This window comes from Microcaecilia unicolor, chromosome 13 (assembly GCF_901765095.1).
Source record: "Microcaecilia unicolor chromosome 13, aMicUni1.1, whole genome shotgun sequence".
Lineage (NCBI taxonomy): Eukaryota > Metazoa > Chordata > Amphibia > Gymnophiona > Siphonopidae > Microcaecilia > Microcaecilia unicolor.
The window spans coordinates 97641885-97666734 of record NC_044043.1 but is presented as its reverse complement, the minus strand read 5'-3'; the positions used below and the strand labels follow the sequence as shown (position 1 = coordinate 97666734).

Below are 24850 nucleotides of genomic sequence, written 5' to 3'. Positions count from 1 at the left end.
GGAGGGGTCTGTAAAAAATATGGATGCTATGGGTGCTGAGAAGGGGTCTGGGAAAAATATGGATGGTATCTGTGAATGGAGGGGGGGGGGCTGTAATATTGGTTAAATTATGACAAACTTGCAGAATTTTGAAATTTTTTTGCACAGAATTCTAGCAGGAGTAATATATCTTGGTAGCTTCCTCCCCAAATGTTCCATGTTATCTGGTTAAACATGTATATGTTCAAGCAGAAAACAAATTCCATGTATTTACCATAAGTACACATCAAATCCCCAAAATGAACTGAACAGGTTTTGTTTCTTACTTGATTAAAATCAGGGTCATTTTCTCCTTCAGGCTTAGGTTCTTCTTTTTCCTCTTCTGCTTCTGAACTACTCATATTTAACTCCGGGGCACAATCCTTCATCACCTGAAACACATTGCAACAGATAAAATTACGCTATATATATTTACAACATACTACAAAAACCTTTTAAATTCAATAGAAGGGAAAAGTACCTTTTTATTATGAATCACCTTGTGTACATAAATGGTAGCCTGTGCATATTCTCGCATGTCTCTCTGCTGCTGGAAGAGCAGCCCTTCTCTACATTCAGGACACAGCTCTGACATATCAAAACAAAAGGAATGTGGTTATATGTATCCAAAAACCTACACAAACGAGATATGGCTGTGAAGCTGAACATTTGAAATTCTAACATTACAAAATGCTATAAGCAATTTTACAATGCAGCTTTCACACATAATGACATTTTCAATGTTTACTGCTTTAGATTGTGAGACCACTATGGACAGAAAAAAGTATCTGCATATAGTATATGTAACCACTCCAGTGAGGTGCTGAATCTGCTTTTGTGAACAGAAGTGCTGTTTTGTAGATTTGGACTAATTTTTAACTATTAGTGGAATGCTGATTGCTACATCCCCAATAGTTCTCAACCCCTGATGCAGCCATAGGTTGAAACTTGGCCACGTCGGGTTTCTATATTAATAAATTTGTTCAGCACTTCATTCTTTCTGGTCTGCTTCTTTCTTTACTGACTTTAAAAAGTACTGCAAAAAAATAAAATTTAAACATTTCCAAACAGAAACATTTTAAACTTTTGCAAAAATTCAAACAGTTCACTTCAAATCTTATAACTGCATAAAAAAGAATTCCAGAATGACACCGGAGCCAGAGAAGTAAACTGCCTGGTGTAACGGACCCCAATAAAAGAAGGGGGTCGGAGCAGCACCAAGTTCCATAAACAAAAATAAAACGATGGTAAAGTAATGGAAACAAATTCAGTCAGCACTGCAGGCACAATTCCATATATAATTTCATGTTAAATATGCTGTCTTAAACATAATACGCTCACTATCCTTTTTGCCTCAACCAAGCCCTTTCACTGGCCAAGCAGTAAGAGCAAAGAGGCATGGATCCTCCACGAGCGCTGGACCTTGCTTCAGTAGGCAGTGCACCTGTGAAAGACAGAGAGGACCCCCATACAAAAGTCAAATCAGTTTACCATGGCCTCCGCAGCCAATCCGGGGCCACAAGAATTATTTGATCCCGATGCAATGTGATCCTTTTTGACACGTGGCCTACTGTGGGCCAAGGAGGCAAGACATACAAAAGTAGATGCGTCTCCAGCCAGGGATGCAATAGGCATCAATTACATCAAGCCTGGTTCTTTTCGACGGCTGAAGAACTTGGGCACTTTGGCACTCCTTTTTATCACCATCAACTCCAGCAGTGGAGAACCCTATTGGTCAACTACCAGCTGAAACCCTGGTTGGATAGCTCCCATTCTCCCAGGTCCAAGGAGTACCTGCTGAGAAAGTCTGCCTCTACATTCAAGGACCCAGTGATGGAAGCTGCAACAAGATGATGATTTTTCTCTGTTCAACTCATGAGGGATGATGCCCCTCCACTGCCATCAAATGGCTGTGGGTCCTGCCTTGCTTGTTAATATAAGCCACCACTGTCGTATTGTTGGAGAAAACTAGGATCAGAAAAGGAGCAAAGTCAAGTAAGGCATTCCGAAGTGCCCTTAGCTCCAAGCGATTTATCAACCACAGACTCCTGTAACATCCAGATGCCCTGTGCCAGATGGAACTTGTAATGAGCTCCTCACCCCAACCTGCTGGTGTCCGTTGCCACCACCTCCCATTGTGTTATCAGAAAGGGAGTTCCTCAATGGAAAGCACTGCCAGCGCCTCAGAAATAAGTGTACCGAGCTTCTCTATATGAAACAACCTACTCAAGACCTACTTATTTGGGCAAGCTTACCCTAAAGATCCCGTCCTGCCTCTGTGATTCCTGGACTCCAACTCCTCTAAAGATCTTGTGGACTTAACTACTTTCTCTTAACCCTGTACCTTTCTGCCCCTCGTATCACATTACATTTATTGTACTTTCCTGTTTGTTAACTAAATGTTGTAAGTCACACTGCACCTGCCAATGGTGGGAAATTGTGGGGTATAAATGATATAAATAAAACCTCAGTACTTTCTGCTCATTCCCTTCCTCAGAAGTGAGCTCTCCCTCCTCTAATAGCTCCTTCAACCATGGCTCCTCTGAACATACTAAGGCCATATCAGATAAGGAGGCAGAAGCCTCATCTGCCCACTCCTGGAGGTCTAAACAAAATCTCTTAGGAGCTGGAGGGGCAGTGGGGCGAGAAACCAAAGCAACTTGCAGCAACTCTGTCTCTGCTTCCATAAATAGGCCTGGTGCAAGAGCAATATAAACTCCAGAGAAAACAAAGATCCCAATGCAGGCCTTGAGGTTGTAAAATGACGGCTGTGCTATGCACGTGAGCAGCCATTGGCTGCTCCTCACTGGCAGGTGGCCCCGACAACATGGCGCCCATTCCCGTGCTCTCCGGCCCTGATGGAGAGCCCAAAGACCTCGGGCATATTCGGATGCTGCGTTAAATCCGAAGATGTGCTGCCGTCAACCATTTCCTCCGTGTCACGCAGGATTCCCGACTTGCACACACTAACGTCTCAGCAGCATTCGCCATTCACCCCGACTGCTACCAGCACAGCACAACGTGTCCCAAGTAGTAAGTCAGGAACCCTCCCATGCACCAAGTAGAACTTGAAACCATCCAAGTGGTTCTGAGTCAAACTTTAGTTGGACTTACCACTGCCGGCTGCTACCTCAAAGCTCAGAGTCTCCACAAGTCTTAAAACAGATGAGAAAGAATCAGGACTGATACTCTGTCCCATGCTATCCAGAAAAACCTCTTTCCTTCTCCTGCTGGAAAAGGAGAGCTCAAAGGAAACAGGGGAGAAGCGAAGGAAGAGAAGAAATAAATTCACGGAGTACCACAGAAAGGATCTGAAAACCTTCAGATATGACTCTGCAGACTCAAGCCACTTGCAAAGCTCAACTGGGGAGCTGACCAACTGGACCAGGAGCATATCACTCAGAACCAGAGGCTAAAAAGTGTGTCTATCCACCTGCTGGAGATAGAAAATACTGAGAGTTGGACTGGTTGTCAAGAGAGGTATGTCTCAGCTCAGTTTTCTATCTCCACCTGCTGATTGATGAACACACAACTATCCCACAGGTTCTGGAATAGTGGGAAGCTACATAATGGAAAGGCGGTATATCAAATCCATTACCCTTTACAGTAAAAACAGGTAATTATCAATCTGTAATTTCTCTGTTTCCAATCATTGATAGTAAATCAACAGTTTCATCTAAACCCCAAATCCACAATTTACCAAAAGGTTTTACATTACTAGTTGGCATTAGTGCTTTTTAGACAAAACCTTCATAGTGAGAAATCAAACATGAATAGAGTCACATGAGGTGCAAATCTCAAAGAACTTGACCAAACGTTGACTATCCAAACAGCATATACTTTAGCATGCTGTTTCAAGTCTGCTAGAATCAACTATTTATTTATTTTGCACATTTATATCCCACTTTTTTCCACAGGTATGCAGCTAGGGGCTGTGGCAATGCTTACTGATCTTTGCTTTATTTGCTCTCAGGGAAACTTGTCCAGCTACCATTCCTTTACGACAGGGGGAATCTTTTATCAGTAGAGAAAGTTTCTAAAGTTTTGAGTGTATTCTGGTATGGTTCATTATCCATGGAACCACAAAAAATGTGTTCAAGAAAACTTTAAGCTTACACAACTTACATCTGTGCAGTCATATTTTTAAGAAGACCATTCTACCTTGCTGGTACAGAATCTAATATTTCAATCAGACCATTGTAATTTGATTTATTCTGGAATTTCGAGCCGCCACCGTCCCCCCCTAAAGTGAGAAATGAGCCACCGTCCCGCCACCCCCCACCAAGGCGAGAAATGAGCTGCTGCTGCCACCGCCTCCCATCCCTGCCATGGTCTGCCATCGCCCCCCTTCCTTCCCCAGCCTCCTTCCACCAATTTACCTTTCTTGTTTTTTGAAAGCCGGTGGCAGCGATCCTCAGAGGCTGCCCTGTCGACAGTTTTGGCCCCTTTTCTCTACTGTGGACCGCCTCCAAGGAAACAGGAAGTTACGTCAGAGGGGCTTTAAATTAAAGCGAATTAGACTGGTTGCTAGGTAGATTTCAAACAGATTCTAACCTCTAAACCTAGGAAGTTCTTGTGATGGTGTGAGACCATCAGTGTGAAATCTATAAAAATAATTGCAGCTGGAAGAACCATATTATGAATTTAATAGAGTGGCCTTTGAGTGCTAATACAATATAAATATTTATTGTAATAAATATAACTGTAAAAGAAAGGCTAGTTTAGGACCAGAAGTTAGTCTTTAGATTCTAATGCTAATCCACAGACCCACTGAGAATGGTGATATTGATGACATGTTGGGGTATATGTAAAACATTGTTTATGTGGAAGCTACCTGACACAAAATTCTGTTATGCATACTACTACTTTCTTCTTAGCAATGACAAACACAGGCAGAATTAAAAAAAAAAAAAACTATTTGAAAAAGGCAGGAATAAAAATTTCTCTCTCAGCTTCCCCACTAACACAGATAACAAAAGCAAAATTTGGCTGAGGATATTAAACCACCTTGGCTAGAGATCTAATCAGGATACTGCCTGCATATGAGAGAACACACACTGGATATGGATACATACAAAGAGAACAAGAGTACTTACTTGGTTCAGATATATAAACTGGGTTTACCACATTGCTTTCAGGATTTTCTGTTTTGACAATTTTGATTGCATGATCCACAACAAACAGTTTTTGCATCGTCTCCCACTCCGAGGGCCATATTAGAGCTATACTGTGCAAAGAAACATCACATGCTTCATGATACAGCAAAAGGTAAATAATCAACAGTAAAATGCAGACAGTGATGTATCAAAGACAAAGATATAAAAAAATTTTAAAAACCCTTGTAAGGAATGGTGTTCATTATATGCCTATTTTAAGATTATAGACCATTCAAACTTAAACCTAAGAAACCCATAAAATAAATGGCTAATTGAAAGAAAGCTGAGCACCAAGTCCATATCCAGAACTATATGTACTCAATATTTCACTGCATCCACAACTGGCTTTGAAATGACAGATTTAATATTTTAGCTCATATCAAAAGTATGCCTGCTGTAAAATGTAAAGGAAAACATTACATGTTAAAGCTTTTGAAACAGATGAGAAGTGAACGCCCTACAAGTAAGAATTTATAAAGCATGGTTAATTTTCACTCATTTACTACTTAAAATGAAAAAAAAAAAAGTAAAGGTAAAATCTTATTTCATTATGGAAGAAGGCATTTGAACAAGTGATGTTACAATATTGCATTATTCAGATTTGGTTGACTATTCTCATTCCATTCACAGATCATAATGAAGATATACACTCAAAATCAAGAAAGTGTGGGACAGGTAGCGTATATATATAGCGTAATTTTTTTAGGGAGACAACAGTGGATGCTGTGGGATGGGATAAGGCATTTGGCCTTTATCTGCCATCATGTTTCTATAAGCATGGAAATCAAGGTCAGTAAAGAAAAATTCTTGAGTGATAACTTTTTATTGAACCTCTTCTCTCTCTCTTTTTTTTTTTTTTTTAAATAAATTTAGTTCACATCTTTTTGGTTGTAGTGCAAGGCAAGTTTCGTTCAGGTACACTAAGCAGTTTCCTGTGTCCAGAGAGCTGACAATCTAAGTTTGCAATGGAGGGTAAAATGACTTGTAGGATTCACAAGGAGCAGAACTGGGATTTGAATCCTGGCTCTAACCACCAGACTATTTTGTCTCTTAACTAGCTTTCAGGAGGCTTTCATCAGGTCTACTTAAATATAGCACTCGAAGGCTAGGCAATGGAAGAACAATTCACATAGCTGTTTCTTTGTACTGGTAAACTAGCTAAGCAAAATGTTAGTATCAAAATTAAATTAAATGTACAAGACCAACTTTAAATTATTGTTCTCTTCAAATCTGGAGAAATTATCCAAGTACTTTTACCCATGTCCAAAAGAAGGCAGTCAGGAAGGAGAGAGAGAAAAAGGAAGGAAATTCCATGTGGACTGTGATGTGTTTGCTGCCTGCTTTGGTACTAAAACATAACTACTACAGAGAGGGCCAAGGAAGGGACAGTGTGGTTAGTCAATTAGTGAAGTGAACAAGGGGGAGGAGGAAGAAAAAGTCTGAAATGCTATAGCAGATTAAAAGTATCTTGTCCAGTTTTAGGAAGACATTTGTACACACAAGCCTGGTCTGTTGGCTATGTTGAAAAAGTGATGCCTGACAGTTTGCTAAAATTTCTTGTACAGAGAGGAGGAAGTGATGTCATTGGAGGAAATGGACACACTCAGAGCTGTAAGGGCTAGCATTTAAATAATAATAAATACCTCTCAAATTGCTCCCAAAAGGGATCAGCAGTACAGATCAGAGTTAGTGGAGTATTCCCCATAACCACACATAAGCAGCTGGAGAACTTCCAGTTTGGAGTGGGGGCCTGTGCGTTGAAGCAGAATTCTCGGGAATACCAGAGTCTGACAAATATAAGAACTGTAAAGAAGTGGTGGAGGAAATATATCAGACTGTGATTGGGAGGAGGAAGGTCCGCAGCTCCTAATTTAAGCTAGAGAAGGCTCACCGCAAACCAAGGCTGTGCAAAGATAATGTGGTACATTTCCACAGCTTTCAACAAAAGGAAGAGGTGCTGCACAAAGTGCAGCAGTGAAAGGAGATTAAATGAAAGGAACACAAGACAGAAATGTTTCAGGGTTTGCAAAAAAAAAAAAAAAAAAAGACAAGATATGAGAGCAGTGACCATTTATTTGAAGGAGGAGAACTTGAGATATAGTTTCTTTTTGCTTTGTTGATTATGGTTTGAGGAATATCCAAAAACGTGAGTGTGGCTGGTTCCGCTCTCCACTGAGATTCGTACTGCTTAACCTAGATTTGAAGATGGCCAGAGATGGAGCTTAACCTACTGACTCAGGAAGTCATTTCTAGGTGTATGGTGCAGCATTTAACTTGGAACAAAAAGACAGGAGGTGGAATTGCTGTTGTGTATAAATTATTTTTTAAACTAGAACTTATTTCTGAGCATATATCCCCATCATTGGAAATTCTAGCCTGTAAGCTGGGAAATAGCACATTACAGGGTAATTATCATTTCTAATAATTGTATTAATTATAATAATGTGGTTTTATTAGGAGATAGACTCTGACTGTGCGGTGGGGATGGTGCTGGGGGTAGGGCGGCATTTTATTTTTTTGTGGCCTCTCTTTTTGTCTCCGCAAATATGGTAACCCTACCCCTCCCCCAAACTACATTAGGAGAGCTGGTGCTACAGTGGCCATTCAATCCTAGCTAGCCCGCTGATTGCCTGGGCGTGTCTCGAGGACTGGATTGAGAACCACTGCTCTAGACAATTTGTGTATAGTAGAAAAGCAGGAGTTTGTATAATGGTTGCTTGAAATTTCCGTTTCATTTTCAGTTTAATCATTTCATATATTCAGTGCTTTTTTTGTAGAAAAAAAGGTGCCGGTACTCATTATGGGTGGGTCACCACATATGGCTCCACCCCTATGATAGCCACACCCACATTAACCACACCCCCTATACCAGCCATGGCGCATATAAACAGACATCATTGAAAATATTATAGTACTATAGGAGAAAAAAATAACGTGATTTTTTTCATTATAAATAATCTCTGTAAGCTCTTACAGCTCCAGTATACCCAGTGCAAAATAAGACAGCCAATGTAAATTCTCAAATTGGACATAATTACAAACACTAAAATGAAAATAAAATGATTTTTTTCTACCTTTGTTGTCTGGTGACTGTTTTTCTTTCCATATTGGTCCCAGTCTGTGATTCTGCTTTCTTTTCTTTTCGCTTAACTCTTCTGTGCCATTTGTCATTTTTGTCTCCTTTTTCTTTTCTTTCTTCAATATTTTTCAGGCTCTCTCTCTGTCCAGATTTAATTCATTCTTACTATCCATTCTTTAATGTCCTTCATCTACCTGTGGCTTTTCATCTTTTCCTCACCCTTGTTCTCCCCATGCCCCTTCCTCTATTCCCCTTTTCCATCCAGCAGCTCTGCTTTCTCTCCCCATCCTTCCAGTGTCTCCCCTATTTCTTTCTGCATTCTTCCATCCAGCATCTTCCCTCTCTCTCTCCCCATCCTTCCATCTGTTTTCCCCCTCTCTCTCCCCATCCTTCCATCTGTTTTCCCTCTCTCTTTCCCCAATCCTTCCATGTTTTTCCCTCTCTCCCCAATCCTTCCATCTGTTTTTTCCCTCTCTCTCCCCATCCTTCCATCTGTTTTTCCCTCTCTCTCCCCAATCCTTCCCTGTTGTTTTCCCTTTCTCTCTCTCCCCAATCCTTCCCTCTGTTGTTTTCCCTCTCTCTCCCCAATCCTTCCCTCTGTTGTTTTCCCTCTTTCTCCAATCCTTCCCTCTGTTGGTTTCCCTCTCTCCCCAATCCTTCCCTCTGTTGGTTTCCCTCTTTCTCTCTCTCCCCCAATCCTTCCCTCTGTTGGTTTCCCTCTTTCTCTCTCTCCCCCAATCCTTCCCTCTGTTGTTTTCCCTCTCTCTCCCAAATCCTTCCCTCTGTTGGTTTCCCTCTTTCTCTCGCTCCCCAATCCTTCCCTCTGTTGTTTTCCCTCTTTCTCTCTCTCCCCAATCCTTCCCTCTGTTGTTTTCCCTCTCTCTCCCCAATCCTTCCCTCTATTGTTTTCCCTCTCTCTCCCCAATCCTTCCCTCTGTTGTTTTCCCTCTCTCTCCCCAATCCTTCCCTCTGTTGTTTTCCCTCTTTCTCTCTCTCCCCAATCCTTCCCTCTGTTGGTTTCCCTCTTTCTCTCTCTCCCCCCAATCCTTCCCTCTGTTGGTTTCCCTCTTTCACCAATCCTTCCCTCTGTTGTTTTCCCTCTTTCTCTCTCTCCCCAATCCTTCCCTCTGTTGTTTTCCCTCTCTCTCCCAAATCCTTCCCTCTGTTGTTTTCCCTCTTTCTCTCTCTCCCCAATCCTTCCCTCTCTCTCCCAAATCCTTCCCTCTGTTGGTTTCCCTCTTTCTCTCTCTCCCCAATCCTTCCCTCTGTTGGATTCCCTCTCCCTGCCAAGTTTGACGCGAACGGCGCGAAGACGCGACGCACGCGGCACCAGCCCCTATTTCCGGCCGCTGCTGCTTCTCCTGTTGTTGAGCAGCAGCGGCCGCTACACAAAGAAAAAGAAGATTGAAAAAAAATTGAAACCTGGCTGAAACGCGGCACCCCGGCACTGTAGACAGCCATTAGGCATTGGCTGTTGCCCCGCAACCGCTCCTCCTCTTGCCTCTACGTCACTGCCCCTGGAGGAAGACCCCGGAGGAGCGCAGTGACGTAGAGGCAAGAGGAGGAGCAGTTGCGGGGCAACAGCCAATGCCTAATGGCTGTCTACAGTGCCGGGGTGCCGCGTTTCAGCCAGATTTCAATTTTTAAAAAAATCTTTTTCTTTGTGTAGCGGCCGCTGCTGCTCAACAGGAGAAGCAGCAGCGGCCGGAAATGGGGGCCGGCACTGCGTGCGGGACATGGACTCACGGGGCGGGGGGAGCAAAAAAAAAAAGGTGCCGGTACGCCGTACCGTTGCGTACCGGCACAAAAAAAGCACTGCATATATTGCACTAGATTCAGAGTTGTGTGCTGTTTTCTGGATTTAAAGGCAAGGAAGTCTGTACTTCAGACCCTTGCCATTTCTCCACTTGATTATTTTAATAGCTTGAATGTTGAACTGGAAGACTTATAAACTACAAGTGGCATATAACACTGTTGCTAGGAATAACAGTTAACTGCCCGTGATGTTTCTCTATCCAGTACTGAGAGTTACACTGGTTGCTAACTGCTACAGGTCTGTTCTGAATGACCACCTAAGTTTCCAGAAAGAACTAACAACAAACCTGTTCAAAAAGGCAAACCCACCGACCCAACATAAAAACATAAGTTCCTGCGACACTGCAAAACCAAAGACTGCAATGGACATACCTTAATCCTCATCCCCCCTCCCTAACTTTACCACAATAACACCTGTATTTGTTCATACCGCAACTGGTGAACGTCGTTGCGGTACCATGTAAGCCACCCACAACCTTAATCACTTCAGATCATACCATTCCCATTTCAGATAGTCTCAACATACTAGGTGTTACAATTGATCGCAATCTTACACTTGAGACCCAAGTCAACTCAATGTGGAAACTCAAACGTATAAAACCTTTCTTCCAGAGGGAAATATTCCTTAAACTAAATCAATCAATGGTACTAAGCCACGTTGACTACTGCAATGGAATCTATGTGGGATGTAAAGAACAACTCACAAAGAAACTCCAGACAGACCAAAACACAGCAGCCAGGTTGATATTTGGTAAAATATGATTCCAAAGTGCCACACCACTCCGTGAAAAACTGGACTGGCTTCCGATCAGAGTAAGCATCACCTTCAAAATCTGCACCCTGGTCCACAAGATTATCTACTGTGAAGTCCCAGGTTACATGATTGACCTGATTGATCTCCCAACCAGAAATAGAACCAGTTCATCATGGACTTACCTGAATCTCCACTACCCAAATTGCAAAGGACTTAAATACAAGAAACCCATGCGTCCAACTTCTCCTACAATTACACGACTGTGGAACGCACTGTCACAAGCTGTGAAAACAGTCTACGACCACCTAAAATTCAGAAAATCGCTAAAGACTCACCTGTTCGGAAAGGCATACCTGACTGACCCAACATAAATGCTTCAACTCCGCAACACATCAATACCAAAGATCACATTGGACATTATCAAACCCTCCCTATCTTTAACCCTATGTGCCTGAATCTTATCTTCCCTATTCCAGCCTAACAACTAATTGTATTTGTTCCCTACCAGACTTGGCGAATGCCTTTACGGTACTATGTAAGCCACATTGAGCCTGCAAATAGGTGGGAAAATGTGGAATACAAATGTAACAAATAAATAAATAAATACATTTGAGGGATAAGGTGCACATGCATATGCCTACAGACTTAGGTCTACTCAGAAAGGTCCTTAAGAGTCAAAAAGGCACAAATTTGAGCATGGTTTCTGTAGCCTTTACTCAATTCTGGAAATGATGCCTTCAGATACCAGACAGAAAAACTACCTGCCCTTTGAAAAAAGTAGAACCTTGGCAATTTGCTAGTAGTTGAGATGGCAGGGAAACTGTAAGGTATAGGCTATGTTTCATTACAGAACTGCATTAAACAACTTCACCTCTACAGTGGCAGAAAATACAAAGTTTGAACAACCCATATAAGATAGTAATATTGTCACAAGCTGTGCAGTTCTGGCACTGCACCTCTCATCCAGGGCTGTTACCCAACAGTAGTTCTCACTTTTAAGTAAGAAAATATAAACAGTAAGCAAGTAGGTAGGAGTAACTCACAGTTTAGAATCTTCCTTGGTCATTATAGCGAAATCAAACATCAGGCCCTCATGTGGGCACAGAAGTGCGCTGTTCCCTATGGATGATACAGGGCTGCATTTTGTAGGTCTCCTACTCAAAATGGACAGGAAAATAAAGATACATAACAATCACAGGTTCTACTGAAATCAAAATAAAAGGTAGATGGACAGGACATTTGAAAGCACTATATCAAACGTTCTTCCTTCAATGTGGCTGAAAGTCCACATGTTCTTCACAGTGTGTACTTTTAGCTGCATTGAGAGGGCGCATTCTCAGAGGCAAGTTTAGCACAGGGGAGCAAAAATGTACACACGGACTTCATTTTCAACTCTACACACATACTTTTGCTGCAAAAATCTACATGCGCAGAAAAAGTGGGTGCAAGGAACTATGCACATGTTGTACATATGGCAAGTTTCAAAGTGAAATGAGCGTACTTTCACTTTAAAAACTGATACAAAGCCCATGGGTAAGTAGCATATATCACCTTTGACCCAATATGAACAGTTTGAAAATTGCCCCCAAATACTAAACACATCAACAAACTATATGCAACAATTAGAGAAGTATCCTAAAAACATATCAAAATTATGCAACATTTTCTTCTATAGCAATGACATCAATTTTGTTTTGTTGGTCTTGACAAACGTGTATAAATAATGTAACTGAACAGCAAGAGCAGTGTATTTTCATAAAAACTAAAAATGCCACCCATTTTAAGTCAGATACCTGACAAAACCCCAAAACAGGGAAGATGAAAAATGAAAAAGCGATAAGACCCATAAAACAATGAAAACAGAAATATGATAAAGATATTGGGGGGAAAAAAACTAAGGAAATGAATGCAGTAAGGAATTGAGCCAGAATACAGCACAAATTTGAAAATCACCTTTAATTATTCATGCATGCCTAGGAGGATGCATGACCTAAGTCTTCATTCCTCTCTCCCTTTGCACCACCAAAGAAATATCCACTTATTATTTTCATTTAAAGATGCAGGACACAAAGGAACACAAGTATTTGTGTCCATAAACTTTGCATCCAGGTATAGTTTGCCTGTTTGCTTACTTTCGAGAGTGGAGGAAGTGTTCTAAGCTACGCACACAGTTCATAAAAGGAGTGCACATGACTAGCAACTGAGCACACAATTTTTGCTGGCTTTATTGTGAACATATGCTATACTGCACACATGCTGAAAACTTGAGCACAAAGTGTTTTTCATGTGCATATGGAGGAATAGCCCAATGGTTAGTGCAGCTGGCAAACTGAGTTCAATTCCCACTGCAGTTCTTTCATTCCCTCAGGTACAAAAATCAACTTAGATTGTGAACCCACTAGGGACAAATAAAGTACCTGCATATAAATGATTAGTAGTAGTAGTAGCAAAAATGAGAGAACATCAAATGGGGCAAAGGATAAGGGGTAAGGGAGTCTCATTGGCAGGGGGGAGATGGGGACCAACTGAGCATTAGTACCCATAATATTTGGAGTGGTGCTGCCACTCATGCCCACCCCAAACTATGCCTATGACTTTACACCTGCTTGAAACAGATGCACAGTAAAAGAGTTTAAAATACACCTGGCAACTTCCAAAGGAAATCCTTGCATGTACTTTCTCTCTTCCCTTGATCAAAATCCACCACCCTTTCCACACAGATAAAAGTACTTGGGTTGTGAGACAGTGCACAGACTTGCACAAAATGAGGGAAGGCAATTTTCAAAATGTCATTTTATGCGATTAAACATACTGAAAAATTGAGCTATTACATGCTTTTGTGGTTCCTTCATATACAGGATATGTTGGATAGATTTGATCTGACCAAGAGTTACTTGGAACCCCTGAAAATATAAAGAAACATATACATAGTAGATGACGGCAGAAAAAGACCTGCACGGTCCATCCAGTCTACCCAACAAGATAACTCATATGTGCTACTTTTTGTGTATACCCTACTTTGATTTGTACCTGTGCTCTTCAGGGCACAGACCGTGTAAGTCTGCCCAGCACTATCCCTACCTCCCAACCACCATCCCCGGCACAGACCGTATAAGTCTGCCCAGCACTATCCCCGCCTCCCAACCACCAGCCCCACCTCCCACCACCGGCTCTGCAAAGCTTAGACAGTATTTAAAGGGAGAAATTAGTTCTTACCTGCTCATTTTCTTCCCTTTGGTCCCTCCACACCAGTCAAGATGTGTGGGTTTGTCTTCTCCTACCAGCAGGTAGAGACTGAGAACTAACAACTAGTGACAAATGCTCAAGAATCCTGTGCAAGGCTCAACTAGCCAGTATTTCAATAACAATGCAGATAAAGGGTCATATCAACACCTCAATATAACCCAGGAAAAAGAACAAAATCTCAGAAGAATAAATGTGACCTGCTGAGCAAAAAGGTACCAAAAGTGGGATTACAAATAACAGAGAATCTTCTAACTCAGACCATTTTACTTTCCTAACTAGATTATTGTAACCATGTGTATCTGGGTTGCACTAGGGGACTGACAAGGAGATTGCAGACTGTATAGAATACAGCAATACACTTAATTTTTAGTCTGATAGTATCTTATCCCTTTATGTGAGATTACATTGGCTACCTATTGAAGCAGAGTTCTTTTTAAGTTGGCCTGTTTTCTTTTTAAGCTTATGTATGGCCTAGCACAAAAATATTTGTCTGCCCATTTTCAATTTGCTTTATCCCTAAGGGCTAGACGGACTAATAATGCGACTTTCTTTTCATTTCCCTCCTCTAAGGGGAAGAAACGGTTAAAGCTATTTGAACTAACTTTAGCTTTTCAGGCTGATAGACTCTGGAAAGAATTTGCTGGAATTTTTCTCTCATCTCAGTCTTACCTGATTTTAAGACCTCTCTGTTTCAGACATTTGTTTTGCAGAATAATTCATACATTTTTTTAAATGATTTTTGCCTTGTTTATCATGCTTTTATTTCAGTTTCCCAGAGGATTGTTCTGGTCTCCTAATTATTGTTATCCACTTTGAACTGTTATTAGCAGAATATGAGACTAGATTTAGAAAGAAGGTTATAAAAGCTTGGAGTGGTAAATTTGGGCAACCTTCATTTTTGAAAGTTTTGTGTACTATAAGGTCAGTAGAATGTCACTATGGAATTTTTTCCACAACTTTGGTGTTTTTCACATTCTACAGCCTAAAAACTGCAAGGGTATGTGATTTCTGGAGTTAATTACTTTATTGATAAACTTTTCATTTTTTAGAGACACAATAAGTCCATACTCAAGGCTGAAGGTTTTCAGGATTATGAAGATCATATCCCTCTATCTTGTGGTAGAAATAAATCACATATACCTCTTTTGGTACCTTAAGGAGGAGTAGCCTAGTGGTTAGTGAGGTGGACTTTGATCCTGGGGAACTGAGTTCGATTCCCACTGCAGCTCCTTGTGACTCTGGGCAAGTCACTTAACCCTCCATTGCCCCTGGTACAAAATAAGTATCTGAATATATGTAAACCGCTTTGAATGTAGTTGCAAAAACCTCAGAAAGGCTGTATATCAAGCCCCATTTCCCTTTCCCCCTTTCCCCCCTTTTCACTTAGAGGTTCACAAATAACTGCTGAAAATCAGGGCCAAATGTTTATAAGGTTTAAAGCCTTACTTAAGACTTTTCACTAAAACTTTTCCGTAACCCAAATCTGCTTTCCACTTTATCACCTACTGTGGACCCCTAGGTGTCAGAGACTTGATTTGTCTTGTCTACTTTGCTACTTGTTCCATTCCCTCCTCATGTGGTTTAGAGTAATTAACCCTATTCTATCTCCCTCCCCTTACATATTTTTAAAATTTGAAACCTAGGCCCCCATTTGCAGATTCTCTACTAATCCCTGTTTTTAAATTGATTTTAAGTAAACTGCTTATATATTTTCTTTTAATTAGTGATTTTTTTTTTTGTTACATTTGTACCCCGTGCTTTCCCACTCATGGCAGGCTCAATGCGGCTTACAGGTACTTATTTGTACCTCGGGCAATGGAGGGTTAAGTGACTTGCCCAGAGTCACAAGGAGCTGCCTGTGCTTGAAGTGGGAATCAAACTCAGTTCCCCAGGACCAAAGTCCACCACCCTGACCACTAGGCCACTCCTCCACTGACAAACTCAACTGTGAATCGCTTGCTTACCCTTTCTAAAAATACTAGGACTAGGGGGCACGCCATGAAGCTACTATGTAGTAAATTTAAAACAAATCAGAAAAAAAATATTTCTTCACTCAACGTGTAATTAAACTCTGGAATTTGTTGCCAGAGAATGTGGTAAAAGCAGTTCACTTAGCAGGGTTTAAAAAAGGTTTGAATAATTTCCTAAAGAAAAGTTCGTAAGCCATTATTAAGATGGACAAGAAAATCCACTGATTATTTCTAGGATAAACAGCATAAAATCTGTTTTACTCTTTTGAGATCTTGTTAGGTACTTGTGACCTGATTGGCCACTGTCGGAAACAGGATACTGGGCTTGATGGAGCTGCGGTCTGTCCCAGTATGGCAACACTTTTGTTATGTTACCTACTTACAAAATAACTTCTCAAGGAATTCTAGAAACCATAGTGAAAACATTGTAGGTGGGTTCTGGACTGGTCTAGAGGGACTAAATGAAAAGTAGCAGGTAAGAACCAATTTCTCCTCCCTTAGTATCACCTTCAGACCAGTCCAGACACGTGGGATGTACCAAAACAGATCTCATTAACGGCTGGAATGAGTGAGATCAATATGTAAAATTCTCACACCAAATTCCACATTCCTAGATGCCTGCAGAACCACAAGGCAGGGTTTAATAAATGAATGCAAGGAAAACCAAGTAGAAGCTTTGCAAATGTCCTGTGAAGGAATAAGAGCATGCTCTATCCAAAAAGAAGCCTGAGCTCTATTAGAATGTGCCTTAAATATCTCAGAAACTGGATAGATCCAAAGAATATTAGCAATGAATGTTCTGCCTCCAATACATGGGGCAGCTTGTTGCTGTCTTTATATAACAGATTACATGTCTGTATATTTACTAACCTGTCCATATGGACCAGTTTCCTGCATTTGTGTAGTCCATAGGTGAGGGGCCCTCTCTCTGATCACCTGTACTCTGATCCTAGTGCCTTATGGAACGTTTTTGGCTTGCTTGGCTGTCCTATGCATGCTGGGAGGCACACATTTCCCCCCTCCTATTGAATGCCTATCTGCATGTCTACCTGCATAGCTCTCTTGAAGGAAAGAAAAGCAGCTGTTAGGGGCCAGCTTCTTGAGGCCACAATCTCTCCAGGTTGAGGCAGTAATCCTACTGCTCATTTCCCAAGCCTTAGCATTTCATGGTGATTTTTCACCTCTTAAGCATTTACCCATTACGAGCAGTGTGGAGCAGTCCCCTGCCCAGCCCCCTCTTGGTTTATATCAGAAGGGCTGGTCACAGAATGGACTCAAACTGTAATGACTGAACCCTTATTCTATCACATCTCACTATATGTGTGTTCTCCCTTATTTTGTGATCAATCGTATTAAAGAGAACATTTGGATTTGGAGTCTTCTATGATAGTGGAATATTTGGGTTTAAGCTGACTGTATAGTTGAGAGAAGAGATTCACTACAGAATTCAGTACAATTTGATATAGCAGCTTTAGAAGCTGTTTCACCTTTTTCTCGTCTCCAAACACCACAAACAGCTTATTTAAATGTTGAAATTCTTCTTAAAATAGCAGGATAAGGTTCTCCTAAGATGATGACATTCATCAACACAACCTCTCAACCGCTCTCTAAAAACTAGAAGCTCAGCAGACTGATTGAGATGAAACCAAGATACTACTTTTGGGAGAAAGGAGGGCATTGAATGAAGCACTACTTTCTTATGGCAGAAGAGTGAAAAGGGCTCACAGCAGGATAAGCCCTGCAACTCACATTTTTGCTGAACAAAAGAAAGTGTCTGAGCAGCTCAAAAGGAGCTTCCACCGAAATATTCAGAACAAGACTGAGGTCACAAGGGAAAACTACTGGACTTCTAGAAGGATGCAACAGCTTCATGCCTCTTAAGAATCTATCAGCATCTATGTGTGTCGCAGCAGATTTTCCACATACCATATAATGCCAAACACTAATCAAAAATTATCAAACTTCCATATCATATACTAGTTTTCTAGACCTCACTGGCAACTTTTTTCACACCGACCATATATCCGCAGTTTGCCTGCCTCCTCATTGGTCACTATTTATTCATCAACATTATAACTGCTTCATTATCAATATCAAATCCTCTTTAAAAAAAAATTCATATATAAGTTCAATGCTACTTAACATAATTTTTATAATGTACCCGTTACCAACATGGGCCATGTTTCGCCTTTGGCTGCGACAGGGTGCGGACCTCAACTAATTTGGGCATTATGCTGAACAGACCAAATTAGAAGTTGAGAATCGCACCATGACCTAACCACTAGGCTACAGCTCTATCCCCTCTATAATGAGAAATAGCTGCTATTTGAGCTTTCAAGGAATTTAGAAATAATCCTTTAACTAAATCCTCCTACAAGAGTTCCAAAACATCCACAATCATAGCTCTCAAAGGCACCAAATTCCTGTCGTTACATCAATTCTCAAACTCTACCCAAATACTGATATAAAACAAAGACATGGAAAACTTCTTCAACCTTGAGAGTACCTATAACTTGGGAGAAATCATCTTTCTTCCACATGCACACCCTCCCAAGAGCCAAGCCGTGAGACCTGAGTTGTGTCCAGCTTGGAGAAGGAGATCCTCTGTCAGGGAAAGTACCAGCAGGTCCCCCACTCAGAACCACATTAGATCTCTGTACCAGAATCTCATTGGCCAATCTGCAGCCAGCAATACAAGAGGTCCCCATTGACTTTCTATTCTTTGAATGACTCAACCCAGAAGAGACCATGGAGAAAAACACATATGGTAACTTCCCCTAAGGCCACCTCTCCATCAATGCAATCAATCATTGAGTTTCAATTGTGTCTGACTGAAATACTTTGGAGCTTAGGCATTTTTTGCTGACTCACAAGGTCTATTACTGGGGTTCCCCATCTTTGTACAATGATCTTGAAGGACTGTTCCATGAGACTCCACTCTCCCAGATTCAAAGGTCTTTCTGCTTAGAAAGTCTGCTTGAATATTGTCTACTCCCACTACGTGAACCGCCAACACATTCTGAAGGCTGCATTTAATTCAACCTACAGTCCTGAGGGGGCGGGGGACTGTTTCACTATCACATTTTCAATAGTGAGGGACAGGCAAGCTCTACAGGACTCCAGAGAATCTGCCTGTTCCTAGAGACTGAAAACACAATACTGAAGCACTACCTCTCACTGGCAGCAATGCAGCTGGAAGACTCCTGCTCAGCTTAGAGGAAACAGTGCTCTTGGTACAACTGCTCGACTTTTGATGCTACTTTGTCGATTAACATAAGCAACCATTGTGGCGTTATCCGAAATAAGGTGAATCGATTTGTTTTGAACTAGGGGAGAAAACTCTCCAGAACCAAACACATAGCTCTTGCTTCCAAGTTACTGATATACCAAAATGTCTCTTGCTGAGACTCTGTGCTACCCTTGTCCTGTCAGTAACCTCTCAGCCTTCCAAGACTAGCGTATGTTGACACCAAAATCCATTCTGGAGTTTCCAGACTCATACTAGTTAGAAGTTCGTCTCCACCTGCAGGTAGATGATGACAAAACCACAGTTCTGGACTGGTTTGAAGGGATGCTAAGGAAGTAGATATTTTTTTCTATTACCTTTAAGCAAAACATGCTGGCACAAATCCCAAAAAAAATGCATTTGGTTACCAGGATCACACTGAAATATGGAAAATAGGAAAACTTTTTAAAAATCTACTCAAGCTTAGTCCTGAAGGTAAAATGGCATTTTGCGAACTGAAAGATGCTAGATTCAAGACTATGGTATCAAGGGCAAGTAACACAATAGTTAAGTATAATGCAAGGGTGGTGAGCATATTTAAGAGAATGTGGGAAAGAATGTCAGCAGTGCACATTACAATCTTGGGAATTAAACCTGTGCAGCATTTCTGTTATGAGCAGCAAGATTATAAAATGTAAGGTGTAGCAAAATGGCATTGCTGTACATACCATACGCCATCAATAAAATTATTAAAAATGCAATCTCTTTGAATCATCATGAAAGCAATCAAAATGCAAGTCAATTATAAAAAACAAACAAAAAAAAAATCCCTAAACTAAGAAGTATTTGTAATACACCACATAGCTTTATCATCAGTGTGAGCAAAATACCACATCCAGGTATGAATAAACCCTTAATAAAATAAACCAAAAGAGAGATCAATTTACCTTATGAACTTTCTCCATTCTTCCACAAAAAACTGGGACACAACATAGAGTACATTTGTTTCCTGAAAAAAAAAATAGATTTATAACAATCTGATTTTGTTTCAACAAAGGCTTCTTTTGCAAATTTTCACAAAACTTTTGTCAAGTATGCTAGAATGCTAATATACCCAAAGAGCAAAAAGAGCAGGACAAAAACATTGCAAAGCAACACATCCAAAGGGAAAGACAGGAATGACATCAGAAGGATGACATTTAATAAGCTATTGGATCTCTTATAGCACCCGCTATTCCAAATCTAAGCCTGTTGACACTTTCATTTGTGCATTCTGTCCTTATCCCAATCTTCATTAAACTGTAAAACACTTTATTGATCTCATGCTCAAAAAGAGTTATTGATATTTTATTTATTGCACTTGTATCCCACATTTTCCCACCTATTTGCAGGCTCAATGTGGCTTACAAAGACCTGTTATGGTGATACTGGCCTAAGGGAAGGGGAGAGGGCGAATCTTCTCAAACATAGAGGTGGTTAGGTACGGGTTCCTTCCAATAGGAAATTTTAGCTACTTCGCCAGTTGCCTGCTGCATTTTAAGATTATACTCCTCAAGTTGCTTCGTCACCCAAAGTGTTAAGCGTCAGAAGATAGTTATTAGAGATGGGATGAAGGGGAGGGGGAGAGAGGGAGTTCAAAGATGTAATAAAATTGTATGAGATGAGATAGAAGTTGACAACATTTATTTCAATGTTTCTGTCACGCAACAAGAGTAACAGTTAATAAGTAGGTTAAGATGGTATTCGTGAAGGGGCGGGAGGGAGAAAATGATAAAATTATTGATGATAAATGTTATAGCTATGTATATTTGAGTAAGATGTACTTCTTAAAATGTTATATTTAATGGTTAAAATTGTCAATGTTGAATCATCAATAAAAATTGGCGAAAAATAGATTGTAAGCTCCTTCAAGCAGAGACTGTCCTTTGTTAAACTGTACAGCGCTGCGAAACCCTAGTAGCGCTCTAGAAATGTTAAGTAGTAGTAATAGTAAATAAGACTGGAGGGGGGAGGGGCCAAGCGGCAGTGTGGCACACAGGCTTCATCTGTGATGTCATCAGGAAGTGTGACTGCATCCCTCTACTTTTCTGCAGAAAAATAATTTTATTTTGTATGAAGGACTGCTGTAACAAAAGCTTCAAGAATTTTATCATAGCCATTATAATACACATTAATGAACAGATCTGTAAGTTTAACAAAATGTACCAATATTGTTTCAAATTGCTGAATAAATATCTGTTTTTCAAAAAAAATGATTATAAAAACAAAACTAGTGCAATTTTTGCACTGGAGCAAAACCAGTTAGGGTTCTGCACTGTAATAATATATGGTATTGAAGAGTCACTTACTAAACATTAAAGAACACAAAATAAAAGTCTACTAGCTCAAATTTCAACAGCTCACTATAAGTCTCCCCGATCTTCATACCGGAGGCCAGTTAGTAACAGAAGGTCTGTTTTTCTCCTGAAAGAGGTTTGGAAGTGTCGTCTTCTGTTCAACTGCCATCATCTTATTTAGGGCTTCATTCTCCTCTCCTTCTTTTTCTAAGACCTGGGAAATAAGGAAGAAAGGATTTTCAAGGTTCACTGATATATATACTGTTAAAAGTTATATTCCAGTTCAGTTCAGGAGAGAGAAGCTGAAAGAGAGAAGCCTGATGCTTACAAATGGAGAGAACGTTTCTGACGTCAAGGTGGCAGACTATTTGGCATCATCGAATGGTGTGGTTCAATATTAAAACAGAAGAAAGGGCTCATTCGAGATTGAAGGTCCTGGATTTCAAAGGAACTAATTTTGCCGAGAAGAGGGAATTTCTCAAGGAACAGTTAGTAGGATGGTAACAGCTGAAGGATGTAGAACAGCAATGGACAAGACTGAAAGGAGCTATATTAATGGCAACTAACCTTTATGTCAGAAAATTACATAAAAGTAAGAGGAAAAGAAGGCCACTCTGGTACTCGAATGAAGTAGCTGAAAAGATAAGGGTAAAGAGGTTAGCCTTCACACAAGACAACTCAAAAAGATGAAGAAAGGAGAGAATACCTGAATACGCGAAGCGAAGCTGGAAAAGCTATCAGGAAAGCGAAGCGGCAAATGGAGGAAAAGATAGCTAATATGGTAAAATTGTGGGATAAGACCTTTTTCAGATACGTCAGTGACAAGAGGAAGTGCCATAATAGTGTTGTCAGGCTCAAAGCTGAGGGAGAGAAATATGTGGAAGATGAAAAGGATAAAGCTGAACTGCTTAACAATTATTTTAGCTCTGTGTTCATGGATGAAAGACCAGGGCTACGGCTGCAGAAAACAAAGGCCAAAGGGGATGCATGTATGGTAGATCAAGACCCGTTTACGGAAGACTGTGTTCGTGAGGAGCTAGCCAAACTAAAAAAAAAAAGACAGAGCGATGGGACCAGATGGGATACACCCGAGGGTGCTCAAGGAACTCGGAGAGGTTCTGGCGGCTCCGCTGACAGACCTCTTCAATGCTTCCTTAGAAACTGGAGTGGTCCTGGTGGACTGGAGAAGGGCGGATGTGGTTCCCTTGCACAAGAGTGGAAGTAAGGAGGAGGTTGGGAATTACAGATCTGTCAGTCTGACCTCAGTGGTGAGTAAGCTATTGGAAACACTTCTAAAGAGGAGGATTGTGAGATTTCTTGAAGTGGAATGCAGGACCCGAGGCAGCATGGCTTCACTAGTGGCAGGTCATGTCAGACAAATCTGACTGTCTTCTTCGACAGGGTGACCAAATAGTTGGATGTGGGAGGGGCGCTTGATGTGGTATACTTGGATTTCACGGTTCCACACAGGCGACTGATAAATAAATTAAGTGCCATCGGTATGGGACCTAGAGTAACTGATTGTGTTAAAAACTTGTTGAATGGGACAGAGGGTAGTGGTAAATGGAGCTTACTCAGAAGAAAAGGATGTCGTCAGTGGAGTACCACAGGGATCGGTCCTAGGGCCGGCTCTTTTTAACGTCTTTGTGAGCGATATTGCGGAAGGGATGTCTGGTAAGGTTTGTCTCTTTGCGGATGATACCAAACTCTGCAACAGGGTGAACACAATGGAGGGCGAGAATGACATGAGGAAGGACTTAGTGAAGCTGGAGGAATGAACTGATATTTGAAAACTAAGGTTTAATCCCAAAAAATGCAGGGTCATGCACTTGGGTCGCAAGAATCCAAGGAAACGGTACAGTATAGGGGGGGTGAAGTGCTTCAGTGTACGAAGGAAGAGCAGTACTTGGGGGTGACTGTGTCTGATGACCTTAAAGCTTCCAAACAGGTAGAAAAAGCGAAGATCAAAGCCAGAAGGATGATTGGGTGCATAAAGAGAGGCATGACCAGCAGGAAAAAGGAGGTGATAGTGCCATTATATAAGTCTCTAGTGAGGCCCCATTTGGGGTACTGCGTGCAGTCCTGGAGACTGCACCTACGGAAAGATATAAACAGGATGGAGTTGGTCCAGAGGGCGGCTACAAAATTAGTAAGCAGTCTTGAATGCAAAAATTATAGTGACAGGTTTATGAACCTCAACATGTATACACTGGAAGAGAGGAGAGAGAGAGGAGACATAATAGAGACGTTTAAATATCTCAAGGGCATTTATGCCTTTTTCAAATGAAGGAGAGCCCTGAAATGAGGGGGCATATGACTAAGTTAAGAGGGAATAGGCTTAGGAGTAATCTAAGTATTATTTCACAGAAAGGGTGGTGGAGGCATGGAATGGCCTCCCGGTGGAAGTTGTGGAGTCAAGGACTGTTCCAGAATTTAAAAAGGCATGGGATAAGCATGTAGGATTGCTTAGGAAAAGGAAGAGTTAGGGGTTACAGAGGATGGGCAGACTGGATGGATCACATGGCCTTTATCTGCCGTCATGTTTCTATGAAAACGTAAACTAGCCAAACAAGGATATGAGCTTCGAAAAAGGATATAGGCTGGCAAAAGAGATTTCAAAAGCATATGTGTGCAAGTATGTGCATGTGTACATCGAGGAAGGGGATCCTTCCTTAAATGGAAAAAAATGAGGCAGTTAGTCCCAGCAGCTCAACTCTATACTGTCACATACCATTTGCAGCACAAGCTACAGAAAAGGGCAAAGCCCTTCAGAAGTCCAGAATTAAATGTAATCAACTTGTACCAAGGACTACAACATTTACAAAATATTACATACCTTGCACTGTGAGCAGGATTCTTGATCAACAGAGAATTCAGGAGCCTTTGGAAAGTAATTTTTTAGTTTTTGCCATGCCTCTTCAGAAATAATTCTTCTTTCATTTTCAGATATGCATAGACCACCTTGTATAGAGAGAATTGAAATGAGTTGCTTTCAAGACCCAACTACATTAACTTGTTTCTTTACAAAGAACTATGTATCACTTTAGAACTGTGTAACAACTTAAACATTCTTTCCTAAATACCTTAGAGTCTATCAGAGACTTAATGCTTTGCATTATTAGGATCAAATAACTCCGTGAGCATTTTGCCAATGTCCTTGAATTCTTTATTCAGATCACAAAGCATTACATTTGCAGTCCTTTCTTCTCTACGTCAGAAATAGAACTACCAAAGTACACTGCCTCATGTA

General features: G+C 40.9%; 1 protein-coding gene across 2 annotated transcripts in view; it reads right to left on the bottom strand.

The window, feature by feature from the left end:
• Window positions 1–24850, bottom strand: part of USP48 (ubiquitin specific peptidase 48) — a 170461-nt gene that overhangs the window by 31923 nt on the left and 113688 nt on the right. For both annotated transcript variants that reach the window (XM_030222113.1, XM_030222115.1), the window contains exons 16-22: window positions 24437–24561; window positions 21692–21814; window positions 20212–20273; window positions 11866–11976; window positions 5115–5245; window positions 500–606; window positions 306–410 (exon numbers count right to left, since the gene is read on the bottom strand). In XM_030222113.1, coding sequence (XP_030077973.1) covers window positions 306–410; window positions 500–606; window positions 5115–5245; window positions 11866–11976; window positions 20212–20273; window positions 21692–21814; window positions 24437–24561 — 764 coding nt within the window. The remainder of the gene's footprint in view (window positions 1–305; window positions 411–499; window positions 607–5114; window positions 5246–11865; window positions 11977–20211; window positions 20274–21691; window positions 21815–24436; window positions 24562–24850) is intronic.